The sequence below is a fragment of the Parasteatoda tepidariorum genome, chromosome 10 (genome assembly GCF_982258835.1).
Source record: "Parasteatoda tepidariorum strain Cologne lab strain chromosome 10, Ptep-v5.0, whole genome shotgun sequence".
Taxonomy (NCBI): Eukaryota; Metazoa; Arthropoda; class Arachnida; order Araneae; family Theridiidae; genus Parasteatoda; species Parasteatoda tepidariorum.
Genome location: NC_141764.1, coordinates 24,934,973 through 24,958,296, shown reverse-complemented (window position 1 = coordinate 24,958,296; position 23,324 = coordinate 24,934,973). Strand labels below are relative to the sequence as shown.

General features: G+C 28.7%; 1 protein-coding gene across 1 annotated transcript in view; it reads left to right on the top strand.

The window, feature by feature from the left end:
* The first annotated feature begins 5,830 nt into the window (after positions 1–5,830).
* LOC107441496 (uncharacterized) overlaps positions 5,831–23,324 on the top strand; it is a 49,140-nt gene continuing 31,646 nt past the window's right edge. Inside the window, exon 1 of the mRNA XM_016054784.5 lies at positions 5,831–7,056. Within this exon, the coding sequence (XP_015910270.3) occupies positions 6,480–7,056 (577 nt within the window). The 5' untranslated portion in view covers positions 5,831–6,479. The remainder of the gene's footprint in view (positions 7,057–23,324) is intronic.

Sequence of the window (23,324 nt, the reverse complement as noted above, 5' to 3'; positions counted from 1 at the left end):
AGTTGCATGGTTGTAATAATTCTCATAAATTTGTTGGCGACTCGTGATCGCCAAGGTATTATTTTAAACCCAATATTGATAATGCTGGTTGGCTTTGTTTTGGCTATGTTATAATTTATTAAATCGCCAATTTTGGATCTCCTACCCATGCTTCTGTGTCTGTTGGGAACAAATTACATGTACTTTTTAATTTGGCTTTTGATTAGGCAGGTTGTGGGGGATTTATCTCCCATGGCCTGTCCTTATTAATATTATTATGCAAAATTGATTCAACTGAAATTCTTATGGATTATATTTATATTTGGTACCTCGAGCTCTGCAAATATATAAAATAAAAGCTTTTTATTAATTCTGATCCGGTTCAAGTATTATTTTGATCACCCTCTTGATTTCAGCATCAATCTTCAATTTGTCAATATTCTTCAACTAGTCCTCTATACCAAATACAAACTCCAACAACCTGAGATTTCCATATTCAACATAAATTGGCACCCTGATAATTCCGTCTCCATACCTCGTATAGACTTAAATGTTAATGAATTATTATCAATGTAATTTAATCTACATCAACACGATATATATTGGCGAACTCCGTTTTCCATATTTGCAAGCTAAATCTTTGAACAAACTTAAAATGGAAAACCTGGAACAATAGATAAATGTTATCCAACAGTTCTGTTCAATCGATTGCTTATTAATATTACACGACACAACAAACAAGCTGCTTTAATCGATACCCACCCCTGTTGTCGAGAACCCACTATCATCATCGACCGCTAATTGGCAAAACATCGGCCCCTTCAGTTCATCAAAGAAGGTTATTTATTATTAACGCTTATGCGTCATCTACTAATAGAAACTCTTAACTTACTGATGCGAACTATTAAAGTTACAACAGCCATTGTCACGCTGATGCGTACTACACAACTACCCCCTCACAGAGGTGATTACTTAACTTGGTTAGAAACAAAAGGAATAATCGATAGTTAACTTTGGTACGTCTAAAGTTGATTCTCGTGAAATATTAATGAATCGTGTCTCCAATTACAAGTTTGCAATTATCCGCTTTTCGCAGACGCTTGGTGGCAATTTTGCACTGACATCAGTTGGACAAATAATTTTTGTGTTATTGATCGTTTGAAGATAGTGTTGTTTTTTGGAAATTAATGGTTTTCTAATTTCGATTTGCTTTGAAATGGCATAGTAAATTATTGGAATTCGGTTATTTGAATCCATTAGCACCAACGATCCCTATTTTTTTAGGGGTGGTTTCAAAAATGAGCTCATATTAATTATTTTGCGAGCTAAATTTTACATAAGAAACTTTTGTCAAAGTAATTACTTAATAACAATTTTGTTGATTCATGAAATATTAATGAACCGTGTCGCCAATTACAAAGTTACAATTATCCATTTATGTAGATTTTTAGCAAAAATTTTGGCACTGACAACAGTTGGATATATTGTTTTTGTAATATAGATGATTTCCAGAAAGTGTTTGATATGACATAGTAGGTTTGAATTGATTTATCTTAAACCATTAGAACAAACAGTTCCTTTAAAGGGACGCTAATAAAATGTAGATATAACTTTTCGACAAAAATATTGTAACACAATTCATGAGTAATTTTTTACTAAACATTAATTTTGTTTAGATCTGAAATAATCGTGTTGTTAATTATAATTATGCAGTGTTATTTATGTTGATTTGCATTTATTCACTTTACTAGATGTTTAACAGCAATTTTGCATTGATATCAGTTGGATATATTGTTTTTTATGACATAGATGATTTCCTGAAAATTTTTCATACGGCATGGGAGGTTTGAATTGAGTTGTCTCAAACTATTTGAACAAACAGTCCATTAAAATGGACGCTAGTAAAATGCTGATATAATTTCTTGACAAAAATTTTATTACACAATTAATGAGTAATTTTTTGAAAAATATAATGATTTTGTTTAAACCTGAAATAATCGTGTTGTTAGTTATAATTTATCGTCATGTTGTTAATTATAATTATGCAATGTAATTCATGTTGATTTGCAATCATTCACTTTACTGAACGTTCAACAGCAATTTTGCATTGACATCAGTTGGATGCATTGTTTTTGTAAGATAGATGATTTCCTGAAAATTTTTTCATACGGCCTAGAAGAATTGTCTAAAACCATTAAAACACACAGTCCCTTAGAGACGCTAGTAAGATGCTGATATAATTTTAAGAAAAAAAATATATTAAGCAATTTATGAGTAATTTACAAGTATTAATTATGTTTAAACCTGAAATAATTATGAATTGTGTTGTTTATAGCTATGCAATGTTAATTATGTTAATCTTCAATTATCCGCTTTACTAGACGTTTAGCAGAAATTGTGCGATGACATCAGTTGGATAATTGTTTTTGTGATATTGATGAACTGAGTTATTTTAACCATTGATGCCAACTATCTACTTTAGGGACGATTTTAAGAATAACATCATAAGCTCATGCTTATATTTTAACGGAAATTACTATTAATCAATTTATGAGTAATTTTTAAAAAAATTGTCATGAAATAAGAATGAATAGTGCTATCAATTAAAAATTAACAATTACCCGCTTTTGTAAACCACGTCTTGCTAAAATTTAGCAGTTACATCAATTAGATGAATTTTGGTGACATTCATGGTTTCCAAGAAGTGAATAGTCCAGAATTCATGGTATAAAGTGTTTTAAAATTACGATTTGCTTTGAAATGACATAGCAAATAATTCGAATTGAAGCTTAAGATGCATCAAAAGCTCATATTAATTATTTTCTGACCTACGTTTAAAATAAATTAATATTAAGCAGGTTATGTATTATTAATTATTTAATTATGATTACGTTGGATCCTGAAATATTTATAAATTGCGTCGCCAATTAAATTTGCAATTATCTGCTTTTGTGAACATTTGGCGACAATTTTTCATTCAAGTTGCACTCATTGTATAAATACTATTATAAATTATTTTTCGTTTTTGTAATTTTTGCGACATTTCAATTTAATAATAATTGTCCACCTGCTTAGTAATTTGCATTCAGGCTTTGACACGTATGACTTAAAATACAATGAATTTATAAATTTTTTTAAACATTTGATAAATGGCAGCATACAATTTAAATACCAATTTTTCAGACACAGATGATCGATTAACATAAATCATTCAATCAAAACAATCGGAAATACAACGATTATATTACTTATATAAATCAGTGATTTAACATCTTTTCAATCAATTCTATAGCATGATTCCTAATAAAAATCTCAAAAATTTTAAATTAAATCCTACAAATTGTCAAAAGATATGAATTTTTACCTTTAAAACTTAAAGAGCTTCGAATTTTGGTAAACTGTAGTAGATAAATGACAAATTTTTCTACAAACTTAAACTTGTTTTCAAATTCTTCAAACTACTTGTATAATAATAAATAGCTAAATGTAAATAAATGTTTTACAGTATAAAGAGCCAGGTTTAAAACCTATTTGTTGTTGATAGCGACCAGATCTTTATTCGGCCACGGGATGATTAATAACCTTCTGTTAAGAGTAGTATATTGCAAAATAGGGTGACTTTGTGCTGCTTATTGATAATTTGTTTTTTGATGTCTCATTTAAGTTGCAACGTAGAGTTCTGAATATTTTTCCAAATCTAACTACCTAACTATTATTTTTTTAATATGATTATATATATATATATATATATATATATATAGTAAATTATTCTTTATTTAGAAATATTGCATTTTCCATCGTAACGGAATGCGTCCTGAAAAGATCCCATAAATTTGTTTTATTTTATTTTATAATTCTTCTTTGTTTATATATATATATATATATATATATATATATACCTTCACAGGTAAGGACAGAGTCCCTCCCCCCCTCATCAGATACTTCTGCGGTCGTTTGCGCCGATCTTCTATACATTCTTTTGCTTAAGTATTAAGTTAAAAAAATAATTATAAAAATTTTACATACTTTTTGCTGTCACAAAAAGCAAACTCTACCAAATTGAAAAAAAAATTCAACTTCTTCCAGTGAAATTGCATTTGATGCAGTATATTTGCAAATATCGGAAATATTTACGCTGGTCATCTCTCTTCTATGGTTGTACAGCCGAGACTAACCCTGCACTAAATCTAGTGAGTTAAATTAAGATTTGAAATTTCGTTGTTTAAAATAAAACAAATGTTTGCTAAGTAAAATTAAGAATTTTATTACTTAAATTAAATATTACAAAATAATCTACAATTATTGTTATTTATTTAAGACAGTCGAGTTTAGTGATTTAAAATTACGTTATTTTAACATGATATGAATGTTTTATAGGATAAAATTAAAAATGTCTTCTTTATTCTTCAATATTAAAAAATAATGAACATAAGTTGAGCATGACTTTGCCTTTATGCTAATAGATTTCAAAATTTTAAGTGAATTTTTTTACATTGAAATTTTACAGAAAATATTTCGCAGAGATGTAGCAAAAATAACAAAATCTGAGAAAATATATTTAAATTTCAACTTCTCTGTTTTAAAATACTTCGACTGCAGTTCACAATTTATTTGGATAAACCAAGAATCCTCAAACTAAATAATTAAATACATAATATCCAATAATAATAACAATTTAACATACAATAAAAAATTAAAACACTTAAACATACCTATTGATAACCGATTTTAATTCAACTCAAACTTAAAGTAAAAGAAAGAAAAATGAAAAATAAAATAAAAAAGGTTTTAAATACTAATAACTTTGGATCTTATTTTATTTATTAACGGAGAAAAAAGCTCTGGTAAAATTAACGTACTGCATGGTTACAAAAAAAAAAAAAAAAAAAAAAAAAAGTAATAAAACCAAAATATATGATATTTACAATTCATTCCTTTGGTAATTTTCTCATTTACATGTTTACTTAGTAACGGTTTGTCGGAAATTCTAGTTTTATAAGTGAATAGTTCTTATTGCTCAACATTTAGTAAAAAATACGAAACTAAAAAATAAATTTAATCGTATAAATAGATTTTATTCCATGCTCCAAGAAATCATCATAAAATTACCAAATTTAGCCACATTTATTAAACCTTTTCGCATATTATAACACTGTATTTTAGGGTTAATACATATAACCAAATCATTACCAAAGCTCTTCTATACTAATTATCGAGCTTTTCAGTGTCCCGGTAGAGCCAGAAACACGGTAATTTTTACTATATTCTGGTAGTTTTGAACATATTTTTTCTCAGGTTCCCCAAATTTTTTTTATTTCACTCAAAGAAAAAGAAATCGAATTGTATCTATTTATAAGCATTGAGCAATTAATTTTAATTTCTTAAAATAAAATTATTCTTGATAAGAAAATTAACAATTAAAAATAATAATAAAAAAAAAAGAACGGAAAAGAAAAAGATGTAGAAAATTGAAAATCTAAAAAAATTTCAATTTCATACATTTACAGTTGCAGAGAAATTCTACGAAATTCTTATTCCGCTTATTTCTCTTCTTATTTCAATAAAAGCAATTTAATTAATTATCATTTACTTCTTAACTTTCTATGAGAATCTTATACAATACGGTATCATCAGCATTGCTTAAAAATGAATCAGAAAAACACAAAAGAACTAAAAACAAAAATTCTCAAAGTTTTTGAATAAAGAATGAGGTTCCGCCATTAATTTCTACCCATTCATTCATACAACAGAGAATTTCCCTTTCCATAACTTGCTGCATCTCATCACCGCTGTATGGCGCTGCTTTACGGTCAACTCCCTCTGAATGAAAACATCTCGTCACGGGGTTGGTCGACGTAGGGCGGGCGAGTGTCCAGTAACTGGTCCTCCTAAGCGTGACGTAATCAGGGGGTGGGGAGGGGAGATCGTAACAAACTGCCCTAAAGTGTAGTTGTATGGCGTAACACGGTATACAACTGCGACCAGGCATGTTTTCGAGCACGCTTTAATTTTTCTTTTGATGCTTGTAACGTGATTCGCAAACTCAATCGTCGATTTATTTTTTGCGATTGTAGCAAAGAGCGCGCAGGTGGCGATTTTTATTTCGTTTTTATTTTCTTCGTTTGCATCAGTGTGTTTCTCTACCTTATGGAAAAGTAGCTTCATTTTATTTCTTTAAAAAAAGTCTTTATTATTTTTTTTAAAAAAAACTTAACTTTCCTCAAATTATTAATTTTAATTCGAAAAACAAATTTTTGATTATAAACTGCGTTTTTTTTTATAATTTCTTTATAATCTTGAAGATTGTGTGTAATCTCAGCCAAAGAAAATATTGTTGCTATTACAGTGGCAATTGTGCACATTATTGAAATTGGATTGTGAAATTCTTAAAATACTGCACCATAATCTGAAGAGAAGTAAAAAAGTGTTCCATTTGTCATTTAATCCGCAGGACTAATCCAGTTTGTTGACGAGTTTTTAATGTAAGTTACAAAACGGACATGACCATAACCATGTCGGCCGAGCGGAACACCATCCCAAATGAGCCGTTAGAATCTGCTGAACAACCAACGGACTTGCGGACGAAGAAAAAAGACGATACTGACGATGACGAAGAAGATGCGGAAGATGTTGATGTTACGAGCACAGATGTTCCACCCAAACGATCATTTCTAATACAGAACATTATAGATGGTGAGGAAGGTCCTCAGCATCCCTCGTCTTTTAGGGCGTACCAGCAAATGGCACATTTGCCACATGTTCCATTGCACATGCTGTATTCCAGCCAGCAAGTGTGTCCGAGTCTTCTATATCGTTTGGAGAATGCCCACCACATCTCCAACTCTATTCGCCGCGAACAATCTCCACTGGAGAAAGAAGATTTGAACAATTCACATTCCAGGATATCTCCTGGAATCGAAAGAGACGATTCCATGTTATCCAGAATGGATGAGAGGACTAACCATTCCAAAGAGGATGATCTGGATGAGGATGATGATGATCACGATGACGTCACTTCGTCCAAAGATAGTCATCATAGTCCAGATTCCGATTTAGAAAATTCGACCCACCCCACTGGTGAGTTAATCTTAATAATGTTATTAGTCCATCAAAAAATTTATGCATATCTGAATTCAATTAATACTGAATAAATGCAAATAATTGAAGAAGAAATAACAGTTATAATGAATAAACATTTTGTTTATGAGGTAAATATTGACAATTAGATAAATTTTTGTCAATTTAGAACGATACTGAAAATTTGAACAGATTTTCGTAAATTGATATATTAAGGGGACCCAAAAGTAATGTCGTTTGGTATTTGCATTTGATACGGTCCATTTGACAGTTTGACGGTGCATTTGATATTTGTTATCAAAATTTTATTTTTCACCAATAATGTATTCACCCGTGAAAAGTTGGAACAGTTAGTTATGTATATTAGAAACTGATTGATAATAAAAATAACTATACTACTTAAAAATTTCTTATATGAAAATTTAACAATATGTACGAAACTCCTTTTGTACATATTGTACAATTAAATTTTGCAGTGTTAAAAATTTTAATATATGTTCAGTGCAGCCACTACGACACCGATCTTTTAATCAAAGTCTGTCCTAAGTACCTCATATCTACGGTATTATTTATTTTAATTTTATGGTATATATTAAACACTAAATTGTATTTATTAGCTTGTTTGAAACAATTATCACTACTATTAACGCAAACGTTAATAACGTTATTAACGTTTTTATATTTCACTATCACGTTGTGAAGCATAAAAAGGGTCTTTTAGTGAAATTCGAGACACTAAGTAATTATTATTATGGTTTTATACATTCTTAGAAAAGAATATTTCATAAAGTAATTTATAAGGAATTATATGTTAATATGATAAATAAGAATGTGTATTTTCTTAAACAGAAGTATACTTAGACATTTATATAGTTTTATAAATGGATTAATTTTAAACAACATTTCATAATTTATTGTTTTTCCAATTTTATTTGAAAAGAAAATTATCTTCCTAGTGAATTACTTTCTCGCTGCAGAAACGTGATAACGTAACCACAATACATGTATTATTGTAGATCATAGTAAGATAATTGTTGTCTTACTGTTTCGTGCATTCTGATTGGACGGAAAAATCTCATGACCTGATCATTAATAAAGAGAAGATCTTGATATCTTTGGTTGTCATCAGCATAAAGATGAATAAAAGTTATAATAGTATTTAACTACAAATTATTTATTTAACTTTTATTAAACGGTATTTATCAGCAATATTTATTTATTGTTTATTATTATTTGCTATTATTGGTTTTTGATTTCGATTAGTATTCGAAATTAAAAGTTATAAAGTAAAAATTGATGTTCCTTTATAATACTACATAATATTAATTTGTATTCAACGTTTTTTGATAAAGATATTGAGTTAAGATTTTCTTTTAAGTAGTAAATAAGTAATATTTACTTTTTAAATTTCTTTAATTAAATAAATTTGAATTTTTTAATAGAATTTATGAACAACTGTGTTCAGGCAACGCATGCAATTAAAATAATGAATGTAAAATAACTACTTAGAACTCTCAACCGAAATTTCAAACTTAAGAACTTATCTATATATATATATAATTTTAGACGAATATTTTTACATATTAGTTTAGTATATTTCTATATACTATTTCTATATATTATTTTAGACGAACATTTTTTAATGAGTTTTAATTTCAAATAAAAATTTAATGGGCCTTTTGAAAAAAATTGCAACGCAATTAAAAGAAATTGCAAAACAATTTTTAAAAAAATACTGCGATTTTAAAGAAATTAGTATGATTTTAAAGGAATTGCAGCTTATTTTTTAAAGAAATTAATACGCATTTTTAAAGAAAGTGCGACATATTTATAAAAAAAATTTACAACGTAAATTTAAAGAAATTACAACGCAATTTTAAAGAAATTGCAACGCGTATTTAAAAGAAATTGCAACGCATTTTTAAAGAAAATGCAACATATGTTTTTTTCTTAAAAAAAGGAAATCGCAATGCATTTTTAAAGAAATTGCATTTATTCGTTTTTATTATTTTAAAAGAAAGTTTTAAAAAATTGGAACATTTTAAAAGAAAGTTTGTAAATGAAATTGCATCAGTAACGAACAAAATGTTTTGGTTTAAATTTTTTTTAAGAAATTAGATCGCAAATTAAATATATTTATCAAATATGCTCAGCAATTAAAAAAAAAATTTATTTAAAAAAAAAATTAAAAAATTTGAAAACTTATTTACGTGGATTAGGCTGGATTGGATTGTATACATTTTATATTGGATTGTATACATTTTATTGGTTAAAAGAGTTAAAAGCGACTATACAACAATGCAAACGATCAAATATTGCTGTGGTGTCGAAAAAATTGCATTTAACTGTAGTAGGTACTTAGATGAAATCGAAAATAGTTTAAATAAGCTTTTTGTTCTTTTTGCTGGATTCGAACATCTATGCCAAATATTATTTATTTCAAAAAAAAATAAATAATTATAAATTACAAGCTTAATTAATTTTCAAAAAAAAACTGCTTTAATTTAGGAAAAGAAAATGTTTAAGACTTCCTTGAAATGTTTTCATCAGTTCATGTAAAAATAACTCTTTATAAAAAGTAAAAATCATGTATTAAATAGCATTTAAAATAACTTAATCAAATAGCTTGTAACTTCAAATTATTTTCAATAATTATTTTCAATTTTAATTTTATTAAAAATTAATTTCAATAATTTTGTTTTCGTATTCAATTATTCTAAAAATATTATATAACTATTTAAGGAAAGTTGTACGCATGTTCTGTTCTTTCAAATGTACGGAATCTGGTTTATTTCTTGTTGAATGCACAATGAAAAGATTAAGTAAGCACTTTTGAGTTGGGAGTGGTTAGTGGCTTATTTGTGGTGATTAGAGAAGAGGAGGGCAATACATGTGTAAAACTCTAAAATCAAATTATTAAAAAAAATAAAGAAAGAAAGAAAAAAAATTAAACCCATTATTACATGCAACAAAAACATTTATTTAACTTAATTTGCAGAAATTTCATGTTTGGTGTAAAAGTTAGGGACAAGAAAAAGTTAGAAAAAAAAAACCTTGAAGTAGTTTCAAAATTTTTTAAATTCTTCTAAAACCTAAATTTTGTTTTATGAAAAGCTAAATTTTTTATTTGAATATAACCCTAAATTTCTTAAAATTTAAGGAATAACATAAGGGAAAAGATGTAGCGACTTTCTTACGTATGCATCGGAAGGTGTTTGAAGTTTGTTTATTTTTTCAGACAAATTTTCAAATTTACCAAACAATGCTTACGTAAAATTCTAATGGCTCTCCATATTCAATATGGACCATCGAGTCTTGAAAATAAACCACCGTATTTATTATTTTGTCTTTAATGACATGAGTATGCTTACGTTATTTTAGATCCCAAAAATATAAAGATTTTAAGTTTGATTTTTCCCTTTAAGGGTCCTTTTCTGACAAAAGGAAAAATTCTTTTTCTCTAAGAGGATTTTTCTGAACAAAAATTTCTGTTTTATTAAGAAACTTTTATATCGCAATATTTTTTTATTCATTTACGCAATAAAATGTATTTAATTCATTTTTGAGTTGTAAGTATATTTGAAAATTTTCAGGCAGTTATATCCACTGATGGATTGGTTAAAAATTGCATTTTTCTCAATATACTTTACTAATTTCTGAATGTACCTCAAAATCAACATATCTCTTTATTATTATTATTTTTTTAATTATTTATCTCGCTCAAAAAAATTGCTAAGTAGACAAATTTTTTTTTGTACAGCATACATAATTTCGAAAGAGCAAAAATAAGTCGTTTTCGGCAATAAACATGAAACTTAGCACTCGGTTTATTCGGATTCCGGTGTATGATAACGCATCTAAAGGCAGTGAGTCCCACAATGGACTGTAAAACACGATTCCCAATAGATCAACAAAGTCAAGCATCACTGGAAACTGACAGTGAGCGGGTGAGTTACCACTTTGATCTAACTGCGAAGAGACAGAGGGTGTGCTTAATCAGCCCTTGTTAAACTATTGTACTGTAAAATGCTCGATTTCGTGCTCAGGTAGTCGGACTCCTCTGTAGGGAATCAAGATTGTGATGGAATGTCTTCGGATCATCCTCAGGGATGTCTCCCGGACCGTCGCCAACATCCCATTGTTCAGCTCTAGTGTGACGTAAATAAAGTACTACGATCACTACTACTGAATGCGGTGAAAACTTAGCATTTGTTCTGCTTTATATTATTCCTTTGGTTTTTTGGTGTTTCAAAAAATATATTTTTGCAGCGATCAATTTTATAATTTAAGTTTTTTTTAGACATGTTTTGCTGTTCAACCAGCGGTTTTTTCTCGATGTACAAATCATCTGAAGAATTCAGTATAATTCATAAAGATAAAAATTATTTTCAATGGTTTAATAGTTACTATTACTTTATTCTGTTGAGTCACAAAGTCCTCCATGTTCCCATAATATAATATTACTTTATTCTGAGCAGTGGTGGCTCACGAGATAGTGCAGAAGTAAAATATTCTCAGTGGTAGATGGATCATGAGTTAGTCTCCTTGTCGTCTGGCTAACCATGAGATGTTTCGTGGTTTTCCTCTCTATATATCGCAAATACGAGTTAGTTCCCTCAAAAAGTCCTACACGAAGACAAATTTCACTAAATATTTGTTTCAGGAGTTCTCTTCTGGATTGGATTCAAAATTACATGGCTACGGAGTCGTACTGGCCAGCTGCTTAAAGATGGTTATTAAATAAGATTTTACCTTATTCTAAAAATTTTGCCTTCTTTTAAATGCGTGTTATGTAACCACTATTACGCTATTAGCAATGTTAACTTCATGATAATTATTTTTTAAAAGGAATGAAACTTCCGAATATAATCTATATCACTTCCGAATATAATCTATATCTTCTTCAACCTTCATTCGAAATTCGGATGGGATTCCTCTTCCACAAATTTCTAAATACAACTCTTGCCTAACTAATTCCATGAACCACTTTCTTGGTTGGATACGCTGTCCAAGATGTTGTAAATCCAGCAATTGTCAGTTCTTCGAGCTATAGCGTTTAATTCTCTCTACCACATTGAAGACACTTTGGTCTGGCCTTCTGCCCTAACTCGTATCACCACATAAACATCTTTCTATGTTTTTTTGGATTGTTAGAAGGTGAGTGTCTTAGCCTCTGCTCCATAAGTAATTGTGAACAACGTCCATTGATTAAAAACTTGTTACTCTCTAATTTGATTCTAATTTTCTCGAAATAATCGATTTTGATTATTCCTTTTAATTCCTAGCATGATGTTGTCATCCATTGTTAATTCAAATCTTAACGTCTTAACGTTGTTAATTCAAATCTTTCTCTTCTTCAATTTCTACTCCTTTGATTTTGGACTTCTTATTACGTGTAATAAACATTAATTATGACATCTCTTTAATAAAAGTTCATTCCGAGCAGCTTTGCTTATGAATGCAGACACATCGTAGATGATTGGTCACTTCTTTTAACTTGGTAGGCTTTGCCTAAAATATTTATATTTCAGTTAAATTACGTTTTGTCTGTGTAAAAAAAAATAGATGAATAAAATAAAAAAAATTGTTGAATTTACGGAAAACAAACTCTCAGCTGGAGAGCTGTACCGTTTAATTCGCAGAAAAATACTATTATTTGGGATAGTCTGGTCGGTAGGGCGTTGGGCTCATGTCCGAGAGTTCGTGGGTTCGAACCCCGCCGGCTGAAGACTCCCCGTGTAGTAAAGTGACTGATGCACGTTAAATATGTCGAGTCGCAATAGTCCTCCATGTTCCCATAACAAATCGATACCTCTGGGGGTACTGGATTGGAGATCGATCGTTCTCTGATTCAGATCAAAATTATGACCTGTGGATGAATGAATGGATGCATGAATGGGTTCGCCCTATAAACGGGTGTGACGTATGGTGTGGCAGAAGTCGAATTCTTGGCCATAGATGGCGCCACTGGAAAACAAGAACAATCGCATCTCCTCTGCCTAAACAGGCATACGTCAACAACACCATACTATTCTTTAAAAACGGACATCTGTTTTTTAAGCAGATAGGTACTATTATTTTAGAAAACAGACTTCGTTATTTTAACAAACTAACTTCATTATTTTAACAAAAAATTTTTTCTAAAATAACTATGTCAGCATTGCGGTCGATGAGAGCCATGTGCAGAATTCGGACGACCAGTCAATATTCGAACCTGGGGTAACTAATTGGGAGGCGAGTGATCTGTTAACCGAGCAACCATAGCTCTAATTTAAGTTGCCTTTATCTCAAAAAATCTTATTGAAATCATATTTATGAGTAAAAACATTTAAAACTATAGTAACCCACCCTTACAAAATTGTCTCGAAAACGAACCCCCCCCCCCCAAAAAAAAAGCATCCGATAGGATAGAGTATTATTTTGATCATAAAGTCGATTTATACGATGTTCAAAACCATAAAATAATTGGTGAAAAGTAAAGAGAAAGTATAGAGAATGATTATAAAATAACTTGAAGAAAGGTAAAGTTATCGTGCGGTAAGTGAAACTGAATGACAAAAACGAAAATTTGAACTGACGGTTTTAATCTGTTTATGATTAAGAATAGAGAAAAAAACTGGAAAAACTGTTTTCTCAACAAAACAGCTTTAAACCGTCAAATAAACAGAAAAATTCATTAAAAAATAAAATTTTAAAAAATAGAGAGAGGCATTTTAACATTAGCGGATAATTTTTAAAACAGAAAAAATCTATATATTTCTTTAAACAGTTTTCTTCTGAGAAAAAAAAAAATTTTTTTTCTGCAGAATTTACAGTTATTTTGCTCAGTGTACAATATAAAAAAATAGTTTCGATAAGACAAAAATATTTTAAAAATTAAAATTTCTTTAGAATCATGTGTTTGCAAAATTTCGCAATTTGCATTAATTATTAATATTATAAATATTATATTTGACACGAATAAAGAATTTTTCATGATTTTAATATAATACAAATTTATCAAAATACAAATACAAATTAATCAAAAATTTTAATATAATACAAATTTTTGAGTGAAACAATATTGCTTTTGAAAAAGTTGGTCCTCTGTCGAAGTTCTTATGAATAAGAAATTTCTACAGAAATTTATTTATAATATTAACTTTGTTTAAATAAATATTAAACTAATTGAAACTTTATTACAGTTAAATTTATAAACGTTTGGAAGAAAATTAGCGTTTTTAAAAAAATGAATTTTGAAGGAAGGTATGATTTATAATAAGCATTCTCAAACAAAATGAATTTAATTTAGGAAAATTAATGCTGTAATTTTTGTAGGAATTATATTTATACCCGAGTTAACATGACATTTGGTATAACATTTTGTTCAGCATTGTTTGAACATTGAGTAAAAACTATTCTATCATTTAGAACTTCTATTAGCTAGCCTTTCCCCTTATTCTTTTAAATCTTATCTTGTATTACATACCTTCTCCGCTAATAATTTTGAACCCTAACATACTTTTTGTCCCTTCTCCTCTACTTATTTTATGCCCTTGCTCCTCTTTATTTACTTTTTTTTTTCTATTTATTTGAATAAAAAAATCTATCCATATCGTCCGACTTAGAAACCAAAGTGGCAACCTAAACGACAGAGAATACTTGACTTAAATAATTGACAAATGATTGCGCTCCTGAAAATTCATAAAGATTTATACTTCAGAAAGAAACCTTTCAAGTTTTTTTTTTAAAAATTCGACAAGATAAAAACTATTGACAAAACACTTTTCTATTAGTTTTTAAGTTCTTTTTAATAATTAAAATTTACTATTTCAACTATGTTTTAATAATATTTCAAACTTATTTTCCCATGAAACGTTTTTCTCAGAATACGCGTTTAGTATTTTTTAAAAATGTTTGTTTAACATAATCCCATGATGATCCCACGATATTATCAGTTATAAAATTTCTTCGAAATCGATTTGAACAATGCAACGTTTTACGTTTCAATAGCCCGTGTCGCACCGGCTATCTTTTTCCAACATTCTTTACCCAATTTCCTTCTTACCATTGAGAATTTTAATCCAGAAAAGCAAAGGATAAAAAAAGAGAACATTATCTAAAATTTCACCGACATCCGGCCAGATTACAGCTCACTTTCTCCAATCAAGTTTCTCACTCCCATCTTCAACTTTCTTTTAAGGGAAGGAGAAAAAACAATACTATGTATATATTTTTTTTTCTATTTACAACTAGAAGAGTGCCAAAAACGTGGGAATGGAACGACACCCCAAAGCAAGCAGAGCGCGACGCAATCCTTTCCTAAAAAAAATATCGTTTTCGCTCTTTTCGAAGATGTGATCGTAGTCTTGAGCCCTCTGGCTATAATATCCATAGGCCGATCCGGACATTTATCTATGAAGAAACGGAGGTAACCAACGTTGTCCATTTCTCATCCAGTCAAGTTGAATAAACTGTTGTTATTTTCAAATGTCAACCAGAAAAAGCAAACGATAAACTCATTTCTTCCTTGTACAACTCAACTTATCCAATTACGGAAATGATAGTTGAAATTTTGCTCAAGTACCGTGAATGGACACAATGATATCAATTTCAAAGTCCATTACACCACATGAGGAATGCGTTTCATGGAGAGAGAAAAAAATTGAAGGTAGTTATGACCATGAATAGTGTGGTTAAGAATAAACTAAAAAGAAATAGATCATTTCTTTTATTGTCGTGGTTACTGAATCAAATAAAGCGTACTTTAACTAAGAAATATAAGTTTTAGCTGAATATTTTAAAACAGCAAACGATGTTTGAAAACGATATTTTAAAACAGCAAAATAATTTTATGTTCCCCTACAGTATGTGTTCTTTTCTGATGTGCGTATCTAGTTTTGAAACAGAATTGTTTGCTAAAAATGGAATTATTACATTTTTAGCAAACGATTTTGTTTCAAAACTAGATACGCACATCAGAAAAGAACACATACTGTAGGGGAACATAAAATTATTTTGTTGTTTTAAAATATCGTTTTCAAACATCGTTTGCTGTTTTGAAATATTCAGCTAAAATACAGTTGGTAAAAATAATTATTAAGGTAAGATAAGCGTAATTAAAATAAAATTAGACATTGTAAAGGGGCGTCAGGGGGGTATTACCATGCAGCCTGTGCAAAAAACTCCTCACTGTCGTTGAAACAGTTCCTGTACTGGCTGCAAGGTAATACTCCCCTGACATGTCTACATTAAATTATAATGTCTATAATATTTTCTTTTTAATATTTTCCCTTTTGTCAGCTTCTTTAGTGCTTTCACAAGGTGGTTTTTTTTAGTTTGCCATTTAGCTTGTTATATCATGTTAATGACTTCATTCTCGTATGAGGTAATTACTCTTTGTATTTCATCTTAAAATATTTTCTTCAAATCTTCTTCCAGTTGTGACACTAGCAGCTTGGCGCTGTCATACCTTGGAGTTTCATATATTTTTTATATCGTTCACTTTCTTTCTTTCTTTCTTTTTTTTTTTTTTTGAATTTTCACTATTTTTGTATTTTTATCTTGAATTATATTCTATACATACAAACTTAAGTATATACTACAAATATATATACTTAAATTGTATTCGATATGCATACTTAAATTCTTAAAGAGTAATGATATGTTGAGTTTCTTTTGACATTTTACTTTTATGACTATTACATTACATTCTTTACATGATTATTAGACAGTATTAGAAGTGTAATTCTTTTAGATTTGTCTTTACTTCAAGTACCGATTGTAGTTCTTTCATATGCTAACATTGAGCAGTTTTTAGATTTTTTCTGTAATTGAAAAAAATGAAGAAATTACACATGAGAAGTAAATAAAAACTACACATTTATTTAATAGTATGTCAGTTTATTTTTGATGAAACGACCATAATTTTGTACTTTTCATAACACATTTTTTTGCAACTTAACCCTTCAAATGCTGAATATATAGGAAAATTCAAACCAGGAAGTTTTTACTCGATTTAAAAAAAATAATATAAATAAATATATACTTGTAAAGTATTAATTTGTCAAGTATTAATTTTTATTTAAAATATATATATATATACATATATGTCTCAATTTCAAGTACCTATTATAGTTCTTTAATCGGCTGATTACTTTGTGCACCTTTTCGAATTTTTCTGTAAATGAAAACCTGAAGAAATCGCACACGGGACAGAAATAAAAACTGTATATTTATTATAGCTATGTTAGATTGTGTTTGATATAATGACCACAATTTTGTACTTTTTACTGCACTTTTGTAACTTAACCCTTCAAATGTTGAGTATATGGGAAAACTCCTACCAGGAAATGTTTTGTTTGATTTAATAAAAAATAAATAAATACATAAAAAATACTTGTAACTAATTAAACCACCCTGAAAAATGTCAAGAATCTATTTGAATTTAAATTTCTGGGAAATTTAAAGACCATATAATAAACTAATTTTATAAGAACCCACGATCACTTATAATAATAAAAACGAAAACGACTTTTTATTTATACTTACAAAGAAAACGACCATTTAATGAAAAAATTATCGCACCATGTTTAAAAGAAAACGATAATTTATACTTAGAAGAAAACGATCATAATCTTCATAGGCATTTGATTTAATTTTACTTGTTTATGTATCAAAATATAAATGATTTATTGTTCTAAAATATATCATAATAATATCATATATAAATATAATATCATAGATGAATATATTTTATTTATTTCTCCTTGCTTAAGAAAGCGTGCATTCGATTAGACGCTCAAGCAAGCGTTGCATCGTTGAAGTGCTTCGTCGAATGTAGAATCATTTGTAAACATTTATGCTTGTAAATATGTTGCAGTTTTTCAAGCTAGCGGATAAAATAGGTAAATATCCCGTTATTCAAAACGCTTTTTTTTTTCGTTTAGGCCTTCAGCAAATTTTTTAAGCTTTCGTGTTTCTTCTATCGAATTTATTTAATTGAAATAAGAATGGTATGACCATGAACCATAATATCGACACATTGAACTCTAATACCGTTTCAATTTGCTGCAATCTTTATTTGTTGTTAAATGATCCGAAATGCCATCTAGAATTATGCAATCAAGTTTAAAGTGGCTTATTTATCACGATAATATGGGTTAAATTAGCATTTAAAATTGCACAAATTTAAAGGATATGAAGGTTCCAATAGTATTCAAAATTTATGTCATAGTACACTAAGGAAAAAAATATGGTAAAAATTACCAAGATAGGTAATTTTTACCATACTTTACTTGATACAAGATAGCAATTTTACCGTATTTCAGAATCTATGGGAACACCAAAAACTCGGTATTTTTTACCGAAGAGCCTCAGAAATGTTTTTGGTAAAATTAACAATAAATATGGTTTTATAATATGTAGTAAGATTTGGTAAATGTGGTTAAATTTCGATGATAACTTTACGATGATACCTTTATCTCGATCATTACGATGATACTTAATAGCATAGCACAAAAATCATTTATTAGGTTAAATTTTCTTTTTAATTTTGTCTATTTTACTCTATGTGAGGTAACAAGAACTACAATTTTGAAAATAAGAATTTCCGATAAAATCATAAGAACTGAAAAATTACCAAATGAATAGCTTAAATACCATTTTTTTTTGTTTTCATTAACCAGAAATATGTTTTTTTTTTTGTTTTACCGGAAATGTTATTACCATACCGGACTGTAATTTTGCCCGAATTTTTTCAGCGTGTAGATATTTCCGAATTTCTTTGAAAAATAGCGCAATTGTGGTGTTAAGAAATGTATACTCATTACAGGAACATTTCAAAGAAGAAAAAAGACATTTTTTCTTTTGGTTTTCTTATTGAAAATCAACTCAGCTTAATGAAAAATCTTTTCAGAGTTGAACTGTAATAACAAGAAAATTTGTTGTTACATTCGCTGTTACGCGTTAAATTAAACCATATTTACATTCAAGTAGAAACATATTATCATTTCATCTAGTTCATGATAAGTAAAACTGCACAATAATATGGTTTCACTTGCCACCATATTAAACTTCGTTCCACCAATTTTGAACGACTTTTTAATGACTTGTTCATAAATTTCTGGCCTTGCTCTTTAAAGCTTTGTTTAATTAAATTATAGTAACTGTTATTTAATAATATTAAAGAATAGTGCACCCTCTTTTTTTCAAAGGTAAAAATACATTTTAAAATGATTTTCTTTTCCAAAATCAGATAAAATCAGTGACGAGGATTACACCTTTAAAATTTTGGTGAGCTTTAAACTCGAATATCGTCAAAAATTTTGGAATTTTTTGATTTACCAAGTTGGAACCATATTATTGTGTAAATTGAAACATATGATATTAACATGAAACATATTTATGTATGATATTATGATGGAGCCTTTTTTAGATTGCAGCATTTGAACGATATTATGATGGAGTGTTTTCTTAAGACAGTAGCATATGAACGTGTTTTATTTCTTCTAGGGCTAAGTCTTTTGAAATGAAAAACTTTTTTTTAAAATTAAATTTACAGAATTTTGAAGGAAAAATAAAAACCCTTTTTATTCCGTTACTTTTAAAATATATCTTTAAGAATATATATTTAAAATGTAACAAAGCCAATGAAAAACGAATTTTTTACTGCTATATTAAACCATCAATTATTATTTCGCCTATAAGAACAGTTCAAAACATTTTTTTCTCAGAATTTTGTGAAGACTATAATAAAAACTGGGGTTTTTTTCCAAGAAAAAAAATGTGTAGGCATGATTTTATTCAGTTCTTTTTTCTATACAGTTAGAAATTTTGTAGCACGTTGAACAATAACATCGTTCAAATTTTTTGAAACCTTTATTTTGTGCAAAGTTGAATCATATTATAGTACTTTGTAAAACCTGATTAAAATCAGGTTTTAAAATCTGGCTTCTGAAGATAATGTACTACATACAACGTCATAAAGTTTAATAGATTCAGATACATGGTACAATTTCAAATGTAGTTACAGCAAATTAACACCGTATTTTTCTTTCTCGAACAGAATTTTCGGATCGTGTAAAAAGGTTAGAGTATTTTTAAAATAAATTCGATTACAAATTGTTTATGATAATTATTCTTATTTCACAAATAATTCCATTTCCTTTCCTTTTTAAAACATAAATGTAGCATTATTTTTGCACGCTCCACTTGATTCTAATCCCGGCTATTTGTTTTTTCTCTCTAGTTAAGATTAAAATCTCAATTTGTCATTTTCCCACGCGCTTTCTGTTTTTCATTTAATGAGAAGATGTGATTTTTAAGAAAAGTTCGATACAATGAAACTTATAATAAAGTTCCACTCTATTTTGTAATTTAATTCACTGCCACAATCGAAATGGGTTCCTTAAATGAAATAAACTCGTGTTTAATGTCGTACAATGTTTTCTCACGAGAAAATGTTCTACAAGTTATCACATAGGAATTAAAACGCCTGCTGTTATTCAAAACGCCTGCTATTATTGTTCGAAATTTAATTTGTGAGAAAAACTGACAGAAATCCGTAAATGGAGAAAAAAAGGAATTTTAATTTTTTTGTATAGTATATGTGTGGTGATGAAAATAAAAATTCGAAAAATAATTATGTTTAGTATAAAGTCTTTTAAAACATTTTTTATCAACCAATAAGACTACATTTTTATTCTGTAAATTATTTTTAAGGATGATTATAAAGCATGCGATATGCATAAATGTTTTTTTAACAATGTGTAAAGCAAACAAATGTAGCTTTTCCTGATTTAGTTAATGACAATAAGTTGTTCGCATTATATTTTGTGGTTATTATATAATAAATATATAATATTTTTTAACAGTTTTAAAACATGGTAATGAAAAGTATATACTTAAAGTTTAATTAGCAAGTATGTGGTCATTATGCAATATTAAGAATTTAAAAAACGGATTTAAAGCATAATAATGAACAAATATTTAAGGTGCAACAAACGATTAGAAAATCATTGTAAATTGTTTATCAATATATGAAGCAACAAAATTTTCCACCCTTGCTAGACAGTTTAGTTTTTTTTTTTTTAATATTTTATATTTTATAACCGTCGTTGAACAGCCGACCCAATTTTGAGTTTACGACTATCAATGCTCAACTCCGTAGCTGAACCCAATCCAGAAGACAAGCGAACTTCTGGAACAAATATTAGGAGAAGTTTGCCTTCCTGGAGGATTTTTTGCTGGAACTGAACCGCATTTGCGTTACATGGATAGGAAAACCGTGAAAACCTCCTTAGCCCAATGGCAATTAGATCCTAACCCATGATTAGTCTACCACTGAGGATATTTTACGTCAGCTTTATGATTCGAGCTAGCCAGGTGTGAAATGCGTATCAACCAGACATTGCTGGAATTCGAATAAGGGTTACTTCATTGGGAGGCAAGTGCTCTATCCCCTGATACACCGCGGCTCTAACTGGTTCATTTAGTAAGAATCACTTACTTTATAAACTACGTTCCTTATAAAGCATATAATATTCTATCAATGATTTTGAAGTATAATTATGAAGCGAATATACTTAAAATTAAGAAAATAATTTTTAACAACGTGTAAGCGAATAAATGATTTGCCCAATAGCTCTCAGATTTAAAATAACATGAGTAGGCTGTTCGTATTACTTATTGTAACCATTGCATTGCACATATATAATATTCTTTCAATAATTTTTAAACATGATTATGAAGAGTTCAAGTTGAATTAGGGAATACATGATCATAATACAATACTTAGAATGATAATAAACGATTTTAAAACAGAATAATGAAGAACATATATTTAAATTTTAAAAAAATGAGCAGAAAATAATTGTAAATTGTTTACTAAAACAAATAATTATTTTCCACTCTAGCTATGCAGGTTTCATCATGAAAGATTTAAATCAAAGCAAATTAAGGAGTATTAAAGTAAAATTTATTCGGTTTTGTTTTCGTGAATTGTGCAAAAATTTTATGCATCGAAACTTATGCAATTTTATGCATATTAAGATCACAAAAAGAATATGATATTTGGAAATTGAAGAAAATTTGAGGATAAAATCAAAGTAGAAAATTGTTTTATCAATTTGCAGGTAAAAATGTTAAAAGATAGCATTCCTCTTAAATTTTACGGGGGGAAATTTAAACCATGGATATTTGTAATGCCTCTATCCTCCATTTCTTCATTCTTATTACTATTTTAATTCATGAATTTCAGGCCAGAATTCATTTGCTATGGTTTACTTGAATTATAAAAAATTCCTAATACATGAAATTGAAATATTTCCTTTAAGATCCATGTAAGAAAAATATAAATGAATGCACTGATAATTTTTTAGCATGTTGTCCAAAATTAAATGTAAAGTGGTAATTCAGCTAATCATCTAAATAATAGTATAATTAGTTAATGAGCTGAATTTGCCAGTTAGCCATTATCTGTTAGTGATATTTTTAAATTACGCGCTGAATTACCACTTAGATATTCAGCCAGTAGTATAAATAGAATATTACCGGAATTATCATTTAACCATCATCTCTTAGTAGTGTGATTAGACGATGAATTACCATTTAACTATCATTAGTAATTGGTATGCGCTGAGTTACCATTTAGCCACACAGCCATTTTTTATTAGTTGTATAATTAGATTACATGAGTTGAATTACTATTTTGCGATTATCTAATTAATAGTATAATTAGATGATGAGGAAAATTACTATTTACCCATCATCTATTAGTAACATAATTAGATAATGAGCTATATTGCCATTCAGCCATAATCTATTAGTATAATTAGATGCTGCGCCGAATTAACATTCATTAGTAGAATTATCATTTATTAGCAGTATAAATGGATGATTAACGGAATTACCATTTTACCATTGTGTTATTGGCAGCATAATTGAATGATGAGTGGAATTACCGTTACCCAAGTCAAAATTCTTGATGGTTCCATCAAAATTTTTTGATGGTTTATGTTGGTTTGAGTGCGATTCATGATGGTCTAGCATCATTTGATGGTCGCCATCATTCGACATTATGCGTTCATGGATTTTCATATACCAACAAACTTCCATTATTCCATTATGGAAAATGCTACCTTAATACTATGACGCTTAACCATCAAGAGAAGTTTGATTCTCATGGACCAACAGTCCATGATGGTTATTACTATACATTTCCATGACAGTTTAATGAAAATTCTTGTTGGTTCTCAGGTATACCATCAAAATAATTTGGTTTTTCTAAG